We start from the raw sequence: 13,092 nt of genomic DNA, 5'->3' as shown, positions 1-13,092 counted from the left end.
CTCTGCCTCCTGCACAGCAAGATCACTCTGGAGAAGATGCTGGCATTTGACAACCAGAGCATAGAAGCTCCATGTCTGCCCCCACAAATCCCTCACCTTCCCAGAGCTGTTCCAAAGCTTGGAACCAAAACTAGGCCAGGTGCATGTGGCCAAGGAGTTCTGAAGTAGCTGAATATCACCAGAACAGTGCAGCTTGGAGTTCTAAGTACACATTATGTATGCATCCATTTAATGCCAACAATGTGTATGATCCTACTAGAACATACAGTGAGAAGTCATCTCATCGGAAATGCTATGGATGGCATCCAGACAGAACAAAGCATGCCTTTAATGGGTTTATCTTTGGTTTAATGGGTTTGTCTCACCCTAAAACCACAGTAACCAACCCCAGTTTGAGATACGAGAAGTCAAAGAATTGCCTGCTGTAATTCATCATCCCTCAGCTTGAGCTGCTGGGGCCCCAAAGGGCAATCTAACCCTCAGCAAACAAAATTCACTAGATGTCAAGCCTGTGGACTGTCTAGTTGGCAAAATGCAATCAGAGGATGAAAAAAACAGAGCAACAAATGTTGTTTTCCTGTCTTTTTGCTAACCATATGGACATTTTCCCTACCACAGCTCTTAAGTAGGACAGGTACCAGAGATAGCTGCAGTGAGTGGGCTGTACTCCACATATTTCATCACTCCACTTCCAAATCTCATTACTTCAACAATCATCTCAAGAGCAAAATGGTTCTTCTATCCTGTGGCATGAAAATGCCATCTCCTATTTATGGTTTCATGGCCTCTCTTATACCTCTGGCCATTGAAACTGGACCCTCAATTCACTCAAGTGATCTGTTTCCATCTGAAACTTGAGCTTCTTCTCTGAGATCATAATTTACCTCACGCTGTTTTAATTAATTGTTACTTCCTTGGGTTATCTTGCTTAACCAACTGAGCTGTCCTTAAGCTGTCCACTTCACTGAATGGTTTACCCTTAATTGATTGCCTTTCTGATTAAGCCATATACTTGTTCTCAAATTTCCTATGCTCTTTCTCTGCTATTCTGCTTCACATAAATGTGTATTTTATTCTCTGCTTTTAATGTTTCTTCTTCTTCAGTGCCCCTGCTGCTGGAAGCTCCTTGTCTCCATTGTGTTAAGCCCTGGCAATCTTCCACCTCCCTTACAATCTCCCAAGGCTTCTCCATCTCACCACCTTCCCTCCTGCACACCAAGAGCATTTTCTTTCCTTCTGGAGTACTCCATTCTGCAATCCCTTCCTTTCAGCCAACAAGAGGGTTCTGACACTTCTCCCAAGAGAAAACTCAGTTTTTAAGTAAGAATAAGAATATATGAAGGAAGGCACCCTATTCCTGAGAGCAGCCAGCAACCAGGACAAGACTAAATTATGTCAGAGCTGTGCCCCCTGCCCTGTCCAAGCTGGACACTGGGGCAGCACCTGCTGCCTCTCACTCCACAGTCCTGTTGCCGGGGACGACATAAGTTCAGGGATCTGGGACACAACCAGAGCCTAATTTGCACCACTATTGATAGAACATATTACTCTTTGAAGTGGGAAGAGTTGCTGGTGACAGCTGAGGTGGTTCTGGAAACGATCCAAAGCATTACGGCAATCCTCTTCTAAAACACCAGGGCACAAGTTATTCTGGAGCTGGCGTGCCTATGATGTCACCTTAAATTCCCAAGGGACAGTAGGCACAGCCACCACCTTCAGGCAGGGAGGGATGTGAGGAAAAGGAGGCAAGAAATCCCAAGAGTGCCTCCCCATTCCTCTTTTCAGAGGAGGTGTATCAGCTTGCTCAGGGAAAGCATAAGCCCAAAGGATCCACAGTGCTTTCCACCGTGAATTAACTTTCTAAAGGTTTATGGTCTTTTACAGTATCAACATTTAAAAGCTGCTGCTAAAAAGAGCAAGCAAAAATCCTAAACATCCGTCAAGAAATTAAACCAAGATATCTACTCAGTATTAGGATAAAAATAAAAATGCACTAAATAAATCATTCAACCTACTTAGTCCTAAAATGAGGCATCTTAAGACAGGAATATTGCCTGAAAGTTGGTTTAAAAATACTTTTAAAATCATGTTTATGTGCTCAATGACTTGTCCAGTGTGTTTTGGGAGATCTTCCTTTGTGATAGATTCAGACCATTCACTTTAGACCCAAAAAGGTGATGATGAAATGACAATGCCTGGCTATTTCTTCCTTAAACTTGTTTAAAGCTAGTCTGTTCTTAGCAGTTATCCAGGTGTTTGAGAAATACCTGTACACTGGCAGCAATTCATGAGTGTAAACAAATTACTTCTCGGGACTTTAGGGTTTCTTTTTAATTTCTCTAAGGCAAAACAAGTTATTGATCTTAAATGGAAAGGAGTAACATTCTCACCAGACAGACTGCAGAGCCACACGAGACACCACCTGAAACCAAATGACTAAGCCAAAAGTTCTTTAGGAAAGAACTGATTAAGCTCTAAAATGCTGAGCAAGCTCGTATTCATCTAGATTGACCCCTGATTTCAAGTGACAGCACACTGCACATGTTCTCCTGGTGATGCCACAAAGAAGAGAGCCCACACCCCACTGGAACCCCAGCAGCCCAATTCCCTCTACACCAGCAGAGGGAACTTTGCTTTTCTCCATGATGCAGATCTGCTGTTCCTCAGCAGATGAGAAAACAGAATTTGTACTAAACTTGTAAAACCAACATTTTCCTACAGATTAGGTGGGGAAAAACAACAAACTCAACCTTCTTAGTACAAGACTTACAGTACCAATGGCCTGTTAGACAAGTGAAGTACAAAATTGTTTGGGGGTTTTTTAAATGAAAGAAAGCATCAAAGACCCAAGGCAAAAATAAACATGTTCTCAGATGCTGGACCCATTAGCATTTATTGAACTACACTAAATAAGTGTTTTTCCCTTGTTCTGTTGTCTAAACAGAACTATCAAAACACATGATTTCTCTAATGATAGGTTAGCTTTTGTGTTGTTCCCATTTTTTGATCAGAAAGCTCAAACTGCACACTCTGACATTCCCTTCTGGATATACTTAAAGGCAATGGCTTAAACAGGATAGAAAGAATCAATATCTCACGTGCACTTTTACTGCTTCATCCAACCGGGCATGCATAAACCTGGAGATGTTCAGCATTTGTCCATAAGGCTCAGCAAGTGTGTTTGTGCTAGATGCTTGCTGACTGCCAAGACAAAATGTTCAATAATACAACCTATGAAGGAATGCCCAGATTGGTTTTGTTTCTCCTATTCCCTTCACTGTTGCAGTTTCCTTAGTTAAAAAATGCATCTAATTATAGGCTGATATGTAATTCTCACTATAGCAATCCCTAGCACTTAAAAACCATGAGTCAGGCCCCCAAAATGATGACTAAGCACAGAAATTAGGCATCTGAATAACAACAACCCACACTGGATTTTTACTTGCCTTTTGAGAGCCAAGCCACCATTCACATTTACAAGCACTTCCCTTTAGGTATGAGGACTGAAATATTCTTTTTCATTTCTATCCCATGAAGGGAAGACTGTCACAAATTCACTTGATTGCAAAGAGCTGGCACACCTATTACAAGGGTGGGCATCCTCCAAGTCATATTAAGTGCCCCTAGCCTCAAAATATGTAGTTCAGCATCCTTTCCTGCTTTGCTCTGAGAGAGGAGTAAGCATCACCAAGCCAGGTGAAATTTTGCAGGTGGACATCCCCTGGCCTGCTGAGTCTCAGAGCTCTAGAACCTGAAAACAGTTGGAATCCTGGTCCTTGGCAAAAGGTGTCCTCATACTCCTGAATTAAGACCATCATAGTGATAAATGTTAAACTGCTCTCCACATAACTGAGGAATAGTGGTGGATATATAAAGTTTCTGAGAACTTACAGGTGAATTATCTACTTTACAGACATATGTAGACAGACCAAAGTTTCTCAACCCATTTCTTAATTATATCATAAAAATTACAGAGGTCTAAAAGCAAATAAAAATTAAATACAGCATATATTAATCTCAAAATTATTTTTCAAATTGATCTTTAAGCAAGCTGTAGACAGAGAGTTCACTTCATCATTCCCATTCTCATCTGATCCAACAGCATTCCTCTGCTCCTGCCTCATGAACATTGCATCTCCTTTCTATCCCATATTACGGCTACACCCCATATGGATTTATTATCATGCTTTTTACATTGCCACTAAGTAGTAAATGGCACAGCACAGGAGACTGCAAAGAGTCTGAACCTCACTCAGACAAATAAGAAGGTAATGTTCCTTGAGTGGATGGCAGTAAATCACCCACAGTGAGCAAGGATAATCTAAAGACTACATTCCAATTAGGAATGTCTGCTGCAGCACCTGCTACTGTTGTCTAGTGACAGAACTCACAGATGGAGCAGAAGTAGAGAATCTGAATTTCACCAGTAACTGACAATTCATTCTTTTTACTCTAAGTAACTGTGAGTTACTATCCAGGAACAGGGATTCATATCTCCAGTGAATGCTACATATGGAATAAAGAGCTCTTCTATTCCCTTTGAAACAGATAAATGCTTCAATGGAAGTCATGGAAAGAAGAAGAAAAAAAACTAAAACAAAAGCATTGCACACTTCACAAGTAGTAAGCTGGTACCTCCAGGTTCTAGCAGCAGCAAGAGCCAGTATCCACCAAACCTTCAGCACGAGTATTGGATCACTCCTCCAGGGAACATTCCCATATCTTGTCACTTGCCCAGGTATTCCTTCACATTAAAAACTGCACTAACAGATGGAAAACCCACCCCATTAATAAAAATTCCTAATCTGCATAGCTGGGATCTCACTACAAACATTCTTGGTAAGGAAAATCTTTCAGAGCACAGAATGTCTCTCTGCAACCTTATGGCACTGTAAAAATAGTAATTTCTGGACAGTGATAATTATTCACAGAATTCCCAACCGACTCCAGTGGTGACCTAGACCTGAAGTTCAGTTATAAGAGATAACCAGGTCATGCACGTAGTTTCATTAATTCCCTTTATAACTCTGCTTCCTTTGTTGTATAGATGTACATGGGGAACCAAAATCCAGTGTCCCCTGGCAGTTAAAAGTAGAAGGATTGAACCCTAGATGAGTAACCTGATAGTCTTCATCCCAATTACCATTAGGCCTAAATCTTACTGACTCACTGAGAAAGGCAGGCATCAATCAGAGAGCTTAGGGCTCAGCATCACCCCCTCACTGCACATTTCCAGCTTTTTGAACTGGTTTCCTCAACCCTTTTGGTACTTCTGAGTACTACCTACAGCAGTAGGTCCCTCATCACCCTGCCCTGGGACACACCACACTGCAGGACCAACAGCATCAATAGAACAAGGGAACCATGAAACATTGAGCCAGATGAAATAGAATTCCCAGAACTGACATTTGGCCAAGATGGACCACACAGAAAAATATCAAAATATTTTCACTGGGGAAAAAAAAAAAAGTTTTGTTTGTCTTCCATCTCTGACAGGAAATACAAAGCTGTTATTTCTCTATTACAGCAATGGCCACTCCTGGCATTCCAGAAATATGCAGAGCAAGTTTTTCTCACAAGAAAGCAAGGAAAATAGCTGATGATCTGTTTTACCAGTGCTCCTCAAAATATAGGATAACTATATAGCAACTGGTAAATTAAACCTGATGGTGCTTCCTCAGAGCAGAGGCAACCTGATAAATAAAACCTTTATCTTGCTAATACATGAAGGCAAAGTCTGCAGTTTACCTGGAAAGCCTGATAGCCAATTATTGGAACATCAAGGATGCAAAACAACAGATGCCCTGAGCATCAGTGGGAGTTGCAAGACTCTGGAGAAGGTGATTGTTAGTTCAGATGGGGAAGGAGATAAAGGAGTGAATTTCACACAAGTCTTTGTATCACTGCTGTGAATGATAATTGGATAATTATAAAAGGAGTCACTCAAATAATCTGGGGCTCCCCTCAAAGCTGAGGAGGGCCTCAGGCATCTTAAGAATGGGAATAGGCTGAAGAAGAGGTGGAGGGGAAAAAAGAAGGAAAAAATATAAACACAATGGTTGTTCAGGAAATATTCAAGATGCTCTCAGCAAACGTGGAAGACAAAAAAAGTTAAGCATTTCTATTCAGCTGTTCCTCACTGTAGCCACATCTCCATTTGAAAAGAGAATCTCTAAACCAAGAAATTCAGGAGGGCATTTTCCAGCAAATGGAACAGGAGAAGTCAAAATTAAAGTCTGTTGATTTAATGCAGTAAGAACAAAAACCCCACACCATTCTGTTAGCCATAAAATATTGCATAACAATCTAATTTCACAACTTTCACCTTTATCTTGAATGGAACAATGGGAAAGTGACCTCCAGAATCCTGGTGAAAGCCAGGATTTAGTTCTCCACAATATAATTCACCTTGTTAAAAATTTTAAATACCACTAAGGTCAAGGCAACAGGCACAGCTTCTTCATGAAGCTCAGAGCTTCTGTAGCAATTACTTTACAGAAAAAACGTTTTGCCAGGGTCCAGGGACTTATCAGAGCCTTGTCCCACCCCACCTGCTGTTTTTCTAATCAGATTAAAATCCAAGACCTGGGAGAAGAATCTTTGGTCTGTACGTAAAAATTGTGGCATGACAAAACCTGAATCTAGTTTCTAGATTCTGAAATCACTGAGGTTTACAAACACTACTTAGCTTGGATTAATGTGCTTCAGCCTGAATTTAACTGCATGCAGCTATGTTAAAATGATTTAGCATTAGGAGCAATTTCCTTGCATTTTGAGAACTCCAGGAAGCATACAGAAAAAGATTAATGTATATCCAGGGATTAAAAATTTAAGTATTTTTTGGTGCTCAGAAAACTGGAACAACAGAAGGCTGCAGTTCAAACAGCTTCCTCATTTCAGTGAGGTTCATCCACACTGGGGAAAGACAAATTCTAAAGGGAAAAAGACAATTCATTTTCCATGCATTTACCTACTAGGAACTAGCTTCAAAATAGGAATTTTCGTATATGTCATTGAACATATGTCAAATGGGAGCAGCACTCTTGGCTGCTCTGAAGATGAAAATTACAGCTAGAGGAATAAATCACTCGTTGCTACATTGTATGGATGATTCAGTGCCCATTCCATCCACTACACAGCAAACAAAGGGAAAACATAGATGGGAAAATACATACATCCAGCAGTGTCTAGGTATGTACATACCAGACTTTTGGGGCCCCAGCTGGATAACCTAAATTTCAACGAAGTCTCTGTTCCTCCTGTTCCCCAGTGCCTGGCTGTGGGCCTTCGACTGCTCCCAGCTAACAAGAAAAGAGCCTCAGGGAGCTGGCTACTCCTCCCATAAATACTGGCAGACTGGGGTTTTTACAAATCCAAAGGAAGGCAGCAATCCAACACTTTGCAAGATACTACAGATCTCAACAGTCTGTTTCATTAGGATTGCGAATCAAAGTCTGTAAGAAAATGCTACTTAGGGTCAAGGATGAGACCCAGAGCTGGAACTCAGGAATTTAAATCAATTCCTATCTTGCCCGCACAGCTCTCATCTGCAAAGACGCTGTGAGCTAACTCAGATAACTAATTCTCATTGTTTTCATGTCATTCAGGTATCCACCCTTGAAGATACGGAGCCAAACCTCTCTACAGCTTGCTTTCTTCATCACAACTTCCAAATAATAACATGGAGTAAGAACATTTCTTTCCTCTCACCTTTAACCTGCTCTTCAAAATTGTACTTCTTCACCAAAACAACTTTTCATCTCAGCTGGAAACCACAAATTACAAATACTCCATTTATCATCAACGAAGCAAATACAACAGCAACAACAACAAAATCAAGTAAAGTGTTGATGAAAACAAAGCCAGGCAGTAGCAACACCTACTCAGGACAGAAAAATGGACTGGATTTGGCTCATGTTGGCATACCCGTTAGTTTCAGGGCAGGGCTTCTTGGGCCACAGAGGCAGAACTAACCTAATCCAGCATCTCCCAGGTCGACTCCTAACTCCATCCTTCACATGTATCTAATGAAAGCAGGAATAATACTGTGTCTGATGAAGCCGTTTAAGAAGGGCCAAACTCTTATCTAAAGTCAACCAGAGCAATAATCTCAGATTTGCCTTGAAATAGCACAGTGAAGATCCCAACACTCATGTAATTTGCAGTGCTGACATAAAAAGAGAAGGAAAAAAAAAAGCCATCTGAACTAAGGAAAACCTTGCTGACTTGGCAATAGCATCTGTCTTACCCAGCCAGGGAAGTGACCTGGAATTCTAGTTCTGTGTTAATGCAATCCAGAATGAAAAATTATGTGCACAGGGGGATGCTCCTCGTGTGACTGCACTCCACACACAGACAGGAACAACTGGCAAAGAGCAGCTGACAGAGGAAGTTACAGTGGAGAAAGCCCCTCTGGCACACTGGGAACAGAACAGGTTTTTCACAAGGCACACAAAGCCAACAGTAGGCGAGGCTTCACAGTCTTTTCACATTCACACTGCAAACACCAGAGTCTGGATATTCTGTCCAGTTCAGCCACTGACCCTGCTGTGTGGTATCAGGGCAGTAGATTCTCTGCTCTGTCCATGGAAAATGGACAAGAGGACAAATCTGATGGAAAGGAGTGGAGAAGCCACCAGCCAAGGTGAGCATAGCCAGTTTGGCCATGTCAGAGGGGACATCACTGGAGAGCAAAGACAAGTTGTAGCAGATGCTCTGGAATGGAGTCAGGTCATGAACAGTGAGTTTACAGCGGACATCTGCCACCAGTTTAATCAAGTCACCACCAGAATAATCCCTGGTGACCTTTCAGCATCACACAAAACTGCAGCACCAGAAGCAAGAACAGAAACAAGATTTAGCAGAAGCTACATCTCAAGGGAAGCCTTTCTGTTGCCTTGCAGGGATTGCCCCATCCCTTCCTGAAGAACCTTTAAGACACTAATCATCATCCGACCCCTTCAGTGGGACTCCTGACAGGCCAAAACCTGCTGCCCCCCACAAGCATATTCACTCCCTAGAGGAGTTCCACCCTCTACAAACAAATGAAAGAAGTGTCATATAAACACACAGTGCTTGGGATTTGTGGTTGTATGGAGCTTGTAAGGCAGATTAAAAGATCCAGTTCTGCCTTTAATGAATTGCAGTATTTTAAATAGAACCATCCTAAAGGTATTACTGTATGTAATTTACTTTAGCAAATAACAGACAATTAAAAACATTTTTGCCTAAATAATCTCAGCAGCACGAGGCCCTAAAACAATCTGTAAAAACAGTTAGGACTCAATAACATTAACCACCTCAGAGCATGACAAGCCATTTTATTGTAGGCAGATTAGACACATCCATCATTAGAGCAACTAACGGCTATCTTACTCCTATTTTGAGCACTTTGCACTTCAAAATCAAGCAGATTAACCATCTGACAGAATATTGAGCATTTGTCAGACAGGAGATGCTTTCACAGTTTGACTACCCTGAACCACTAGTGTCTTGAAATTTAAAGGAATCCATGGCTATTTAAACAGGTATTTATATTTGAAAATCAGTTCTGGAAATCCTCATTCAAACACAAAACCCCCATCGAATCATTCCACAAGAACCAGGCCAGTCTGGGTTCTTGCATAAGCAAGGGTTTACAGGGGTCCGATCTTTCCATAAGGTTTCTGGCTGTACAGAGAGCAGAAGGAAGCAGCAGTGGAGATTGAGGAGCTACCAGCACTTGGTTGCCAGGGTTCAACCCAAACTACCCCAGATTACCCAGATGGTTTTGTTGACCTTGCTAAGTCACCTAGTGAAGTTGTCCTTGATCCAGGTACAGAAGGCAAAGAGGGGATAGCCCTTCTGAGGTTTGAAAAGTATGATTTCATCGAGTTAATTACCCAACATCTACTTCAGCAACAGAGTCTAGTGGGTTTATAGGAGAAAGTTCCAAACCTATCAGGTGTTTGCTCTGTGTAGCAAGAACCTGGCTATACAATACCAAAAATGCCACTGCATTACACAAAGCAGTACTATGAATATTTGCATATGGATTTTTAGCACAGATGAATTCCAATTTATGCTTCAAACTGAGTAAAATCAAAACTGTTTGTTAACAGAATGTGGCAGGAGGGCTAGGGAGAACAGCAATTAACACTCTTCTTAAATAATATTTTATTAATAATACATTAAAGCACACTTAATATTAGACTATTATGGAAAGCCATATTACTTGAAAGTTCACACGCAGGTTTTCTGTAAAGCTTTATCCCTCCTTTCGCATTCAAACAGAGACTGACATTCACTGGAATCTTCCAGCAGAAAGTGAAATTTGGAGTTTTTACAGCAAGCTTGCTTAGGGACAGCAGGACCAGAGCAAAGAGTTTCTGTTAGCCTCAAATATACAGCAGCTTGCCTGACTGACATGGGCTTCAAAATCTTCTATCGTGAAGAGAAGCAAATTTAAGCAGCAAAAACAGACTTCTACATCACAACTGCTGGAATAATATAGTTTACTAGACTCACTACATATCTCCAGCATACAATTTATTTTAAAAACTTTTTGAAGCAGATTGATTCAAAGCTCATTGTATTTAGTGCTGCACCAACTCATCAAGAGACATAGACAAGAAACAACAGCTCCTTTTATTGCATGAGACTCTCTTCAATAGCATTTCTGAGATAATCACTATGCTTAGAGAGTAGAAAAACATATGGGCAAGTGGAATAGCTGATAAGCCACACAGGGTTTTTGTTACTAAACCATGTGGTGGAAATGGTCTAAAAACTGTTTTGTAAACTGAAACTGCAGCAGCACTACCAATCTTTAAACATTTGGTTTACAAACATGACAACTAATAGACCAGACTCTTTCAGACGTAACCTGTGGGGTAATTTTTTAAAAAGCTGGATTCATCTACCCCCAAAAATGGGCATCTATGGTACACAGGATCAAGATCAATTAATACTCAAGAAGATCAACATAGCTTCTAGTGTTAGTTAAGTGCTTTAGGAGAGGGATCCTGCATCTGTACCTTATTGCTGGTTCTGTGTTAAAGGAAGGACTTCTTCCAGGCCTGCCTAATGAGATAATATTAACACACACCTGCTTATCACCTATCATTTCTCAGATTTCCTGCAGGCTTTGGGGGCTACTGGAAGAATGTGCCTTTCAAGAACTGTAAAGTTTCTGTTATCCCAGCAGACAAGATATTAAGTGATCACATGAGCTCCAGTTCATGACAAAGGCGAATACATTCAAAAAATACTGAAGAATTTCAAACAAAACTGTACGCCACTTAAAACCAAACAAAATTATTTTTTAAAGGGCAAATAAGTCCCTTGAATTTTGGATCCGATTCATTTTACTAAAGAGGGTGTTTTTTGGAGGCAATTTGATTACCACTCACTCTGATCTTTAATTTGCTACTTGGAGGACAGGGAGAAAAAAAAAGCCAGCTTCCCTCTGGGAAGGGGAGGGAAATTTGCTTCTCTCCCAATTCCCTGTATTTTACCCAAACATGTGAGAAATTTTTGAGGGGATGCAAATTTCCTTTTTAAAGCGGAGTGATTTAAAAAAATCCTTCCCGCCGGAGGGACCCTGTCTGTTCTCCAACGCTCTCAGCTGTGGCAGCCTGGCTGCAACATCCCTCCTCTCCTGAGCAGCTGGGCAAGGTGAAATGGGCGCTAGGGATTATCGCCATTTCCCAGCCACGTCAAAAGCAAAGATAAGAGAAAAGGTGCCTTTTCACGTGGCTTCTATAATAAACCGCATAGAGTCAAGGACCAGCGCGGAGCTTTCCAAGTGCTGCTCAGAGCGGGTATGTTGACACGAATGCACATCCACGCAAACCTTCCCTTGCGCATCCCGGGAAGCTCCACAAGCTGGGCTTTCTCCTGGCAGCAAGCTGGCAGTCCCCAGCACCGAGGGAAGCCGGGCTGGCAGCCCTGGGGTTTGTTAGAAGCCATAGGGGCTGCCGCTGCCACTGATACAGGGGAAGCGAGAAGATCCCATTGTGCGGGCAACCGCCGCAATCCCCGGAAACCTCATCCCCCTTGGAAACGTATCCCTGCGAGGATAAGCCTCCATCCCCCGCGCCGAGCCCCTTCTACTCCCCACAGCGAACGGAGCCACCCCAAAAAAAGTTTTGCTGGGCAGAAAGGGCCCTGCCTGCCTGCCGCCCGCTGGGAAAAAACAAAGGGTCGGGGAAGAAAGAATAGCTTGGGAGCTCGGCGGGGTGGGGTGGGCTCCGGGCCCCGGATTCGCGTGGCTGCCCGTTCCCGGATGCCCGTCCCCACTGCCCTTGGGCCGCGCACGGCGGTACCTGAACAGGGCGACCGCAGTCTGGTTCCTCTTCCACGCCTTGCCCTGCTGCAGCAGCACCCCCTGCACTATTTCCTTCTCGTCGGGCAGCCGGTACACGGGGAACACGTAGAGCCAGCAGAGGACGAAGACGCCCAAGGCGCTGGCGCCCACGGGCAGGCGGGTGCGCGGCCACTTCCACACCAGCCCCGCCATCCTCCTCCTGTTTCCGCAGCGCCGCCGCGGCGCCGGGCCGCGCTCCGGCATCAGGCCCGCGCCATGCGGCGCCCGCGGGCGGCGAGCCCGGCTCAGCACTGCTCAGCCCCGCCGCCGCCCGCCGCCATCGCCGCCCAGCAGGCCTCGGGTAGCGGGGCTGCTGCTGCCGCTGCGCCGCGGCTCGCTCCTCTGTCGGCGGCGGTGGCGGCTACCGCCCTTCCTCACAGTCATTTGGTCCCTCGCGTTCCCCGCCAGATGATGCTCCGCTGCTCCCCGCCCTCCCTCCGCCTCCTGCCGAGTCCCTCGCTCGCTGCCTCGCTGAGGACCGACCCGGTAAATTTCGACCCCGCCCCGGCCGCGAGGTGCTCCGGCCCCGCAGCCCGGCCCGAGGCCGCCGGGGGAGGGAGGGAGCGGAGACCCCAGCTGCTGCGGCGCTCCGCTCCGGCGCCACGCCCACTCCCCCCTCACCGCGGACACCGAACGGAGCGGAGCGCAGAGAGGAAGAGAGGGAGGGAAGTCCCGCTACGGGCGTCGCCGCCGGCACCCATCGACCCACCCTCCCTCTCGGTGCCTGGCTCTCTTCCCCGGCAGAG

The 13,092-nt window shown here is 44.1% G+C and overlaps 1 protein-coding gene across 1 annotated transcript in view; it reads right to left on the bottom strand.

Annotated features, from left to right (window-relative positions):
• ST8SIA1 (ST8 alpha-N-acetyl-neuraminide alpha-2,8-sialyltransferase 1) overlaps positions 1 to 12,550 on the bottom strand; it is a gene marked incomplete at its 5' end in the record, with an annotated part of 108,181 nt that extends 95,631 nt beyond the window's left edge. Inside the window, one exon of the mRNA XM_082280115.1 lies at positions 12,306 to 12,550. Within this exon, the coding sequence (XP_082136241.1) occupies positions 12,306 to 12,550 (245 nt within the window). The remainder of the gene's footprint in view (positions 1 to 12,305) is intronic.
• Between the last annotated feature and the right edge of the window lie 542 nt (positions 12,551 to 13,092).

This window comes from Coloeus monedula (genome assembly GCF_965178545.1).
Source record: "Coloeus monedula genome assembly, chromosome: 4".
Taxonomy (NCBI): domain Eukaryota; kingdom Metazoa; phylum Chordata; class Aves; order Passeriformes; family Corvidae; genus Coloeus; species Coloeus monedula.
This window is presented reverse-complemented; position numbering and strand designations above follow the sequence as displayed.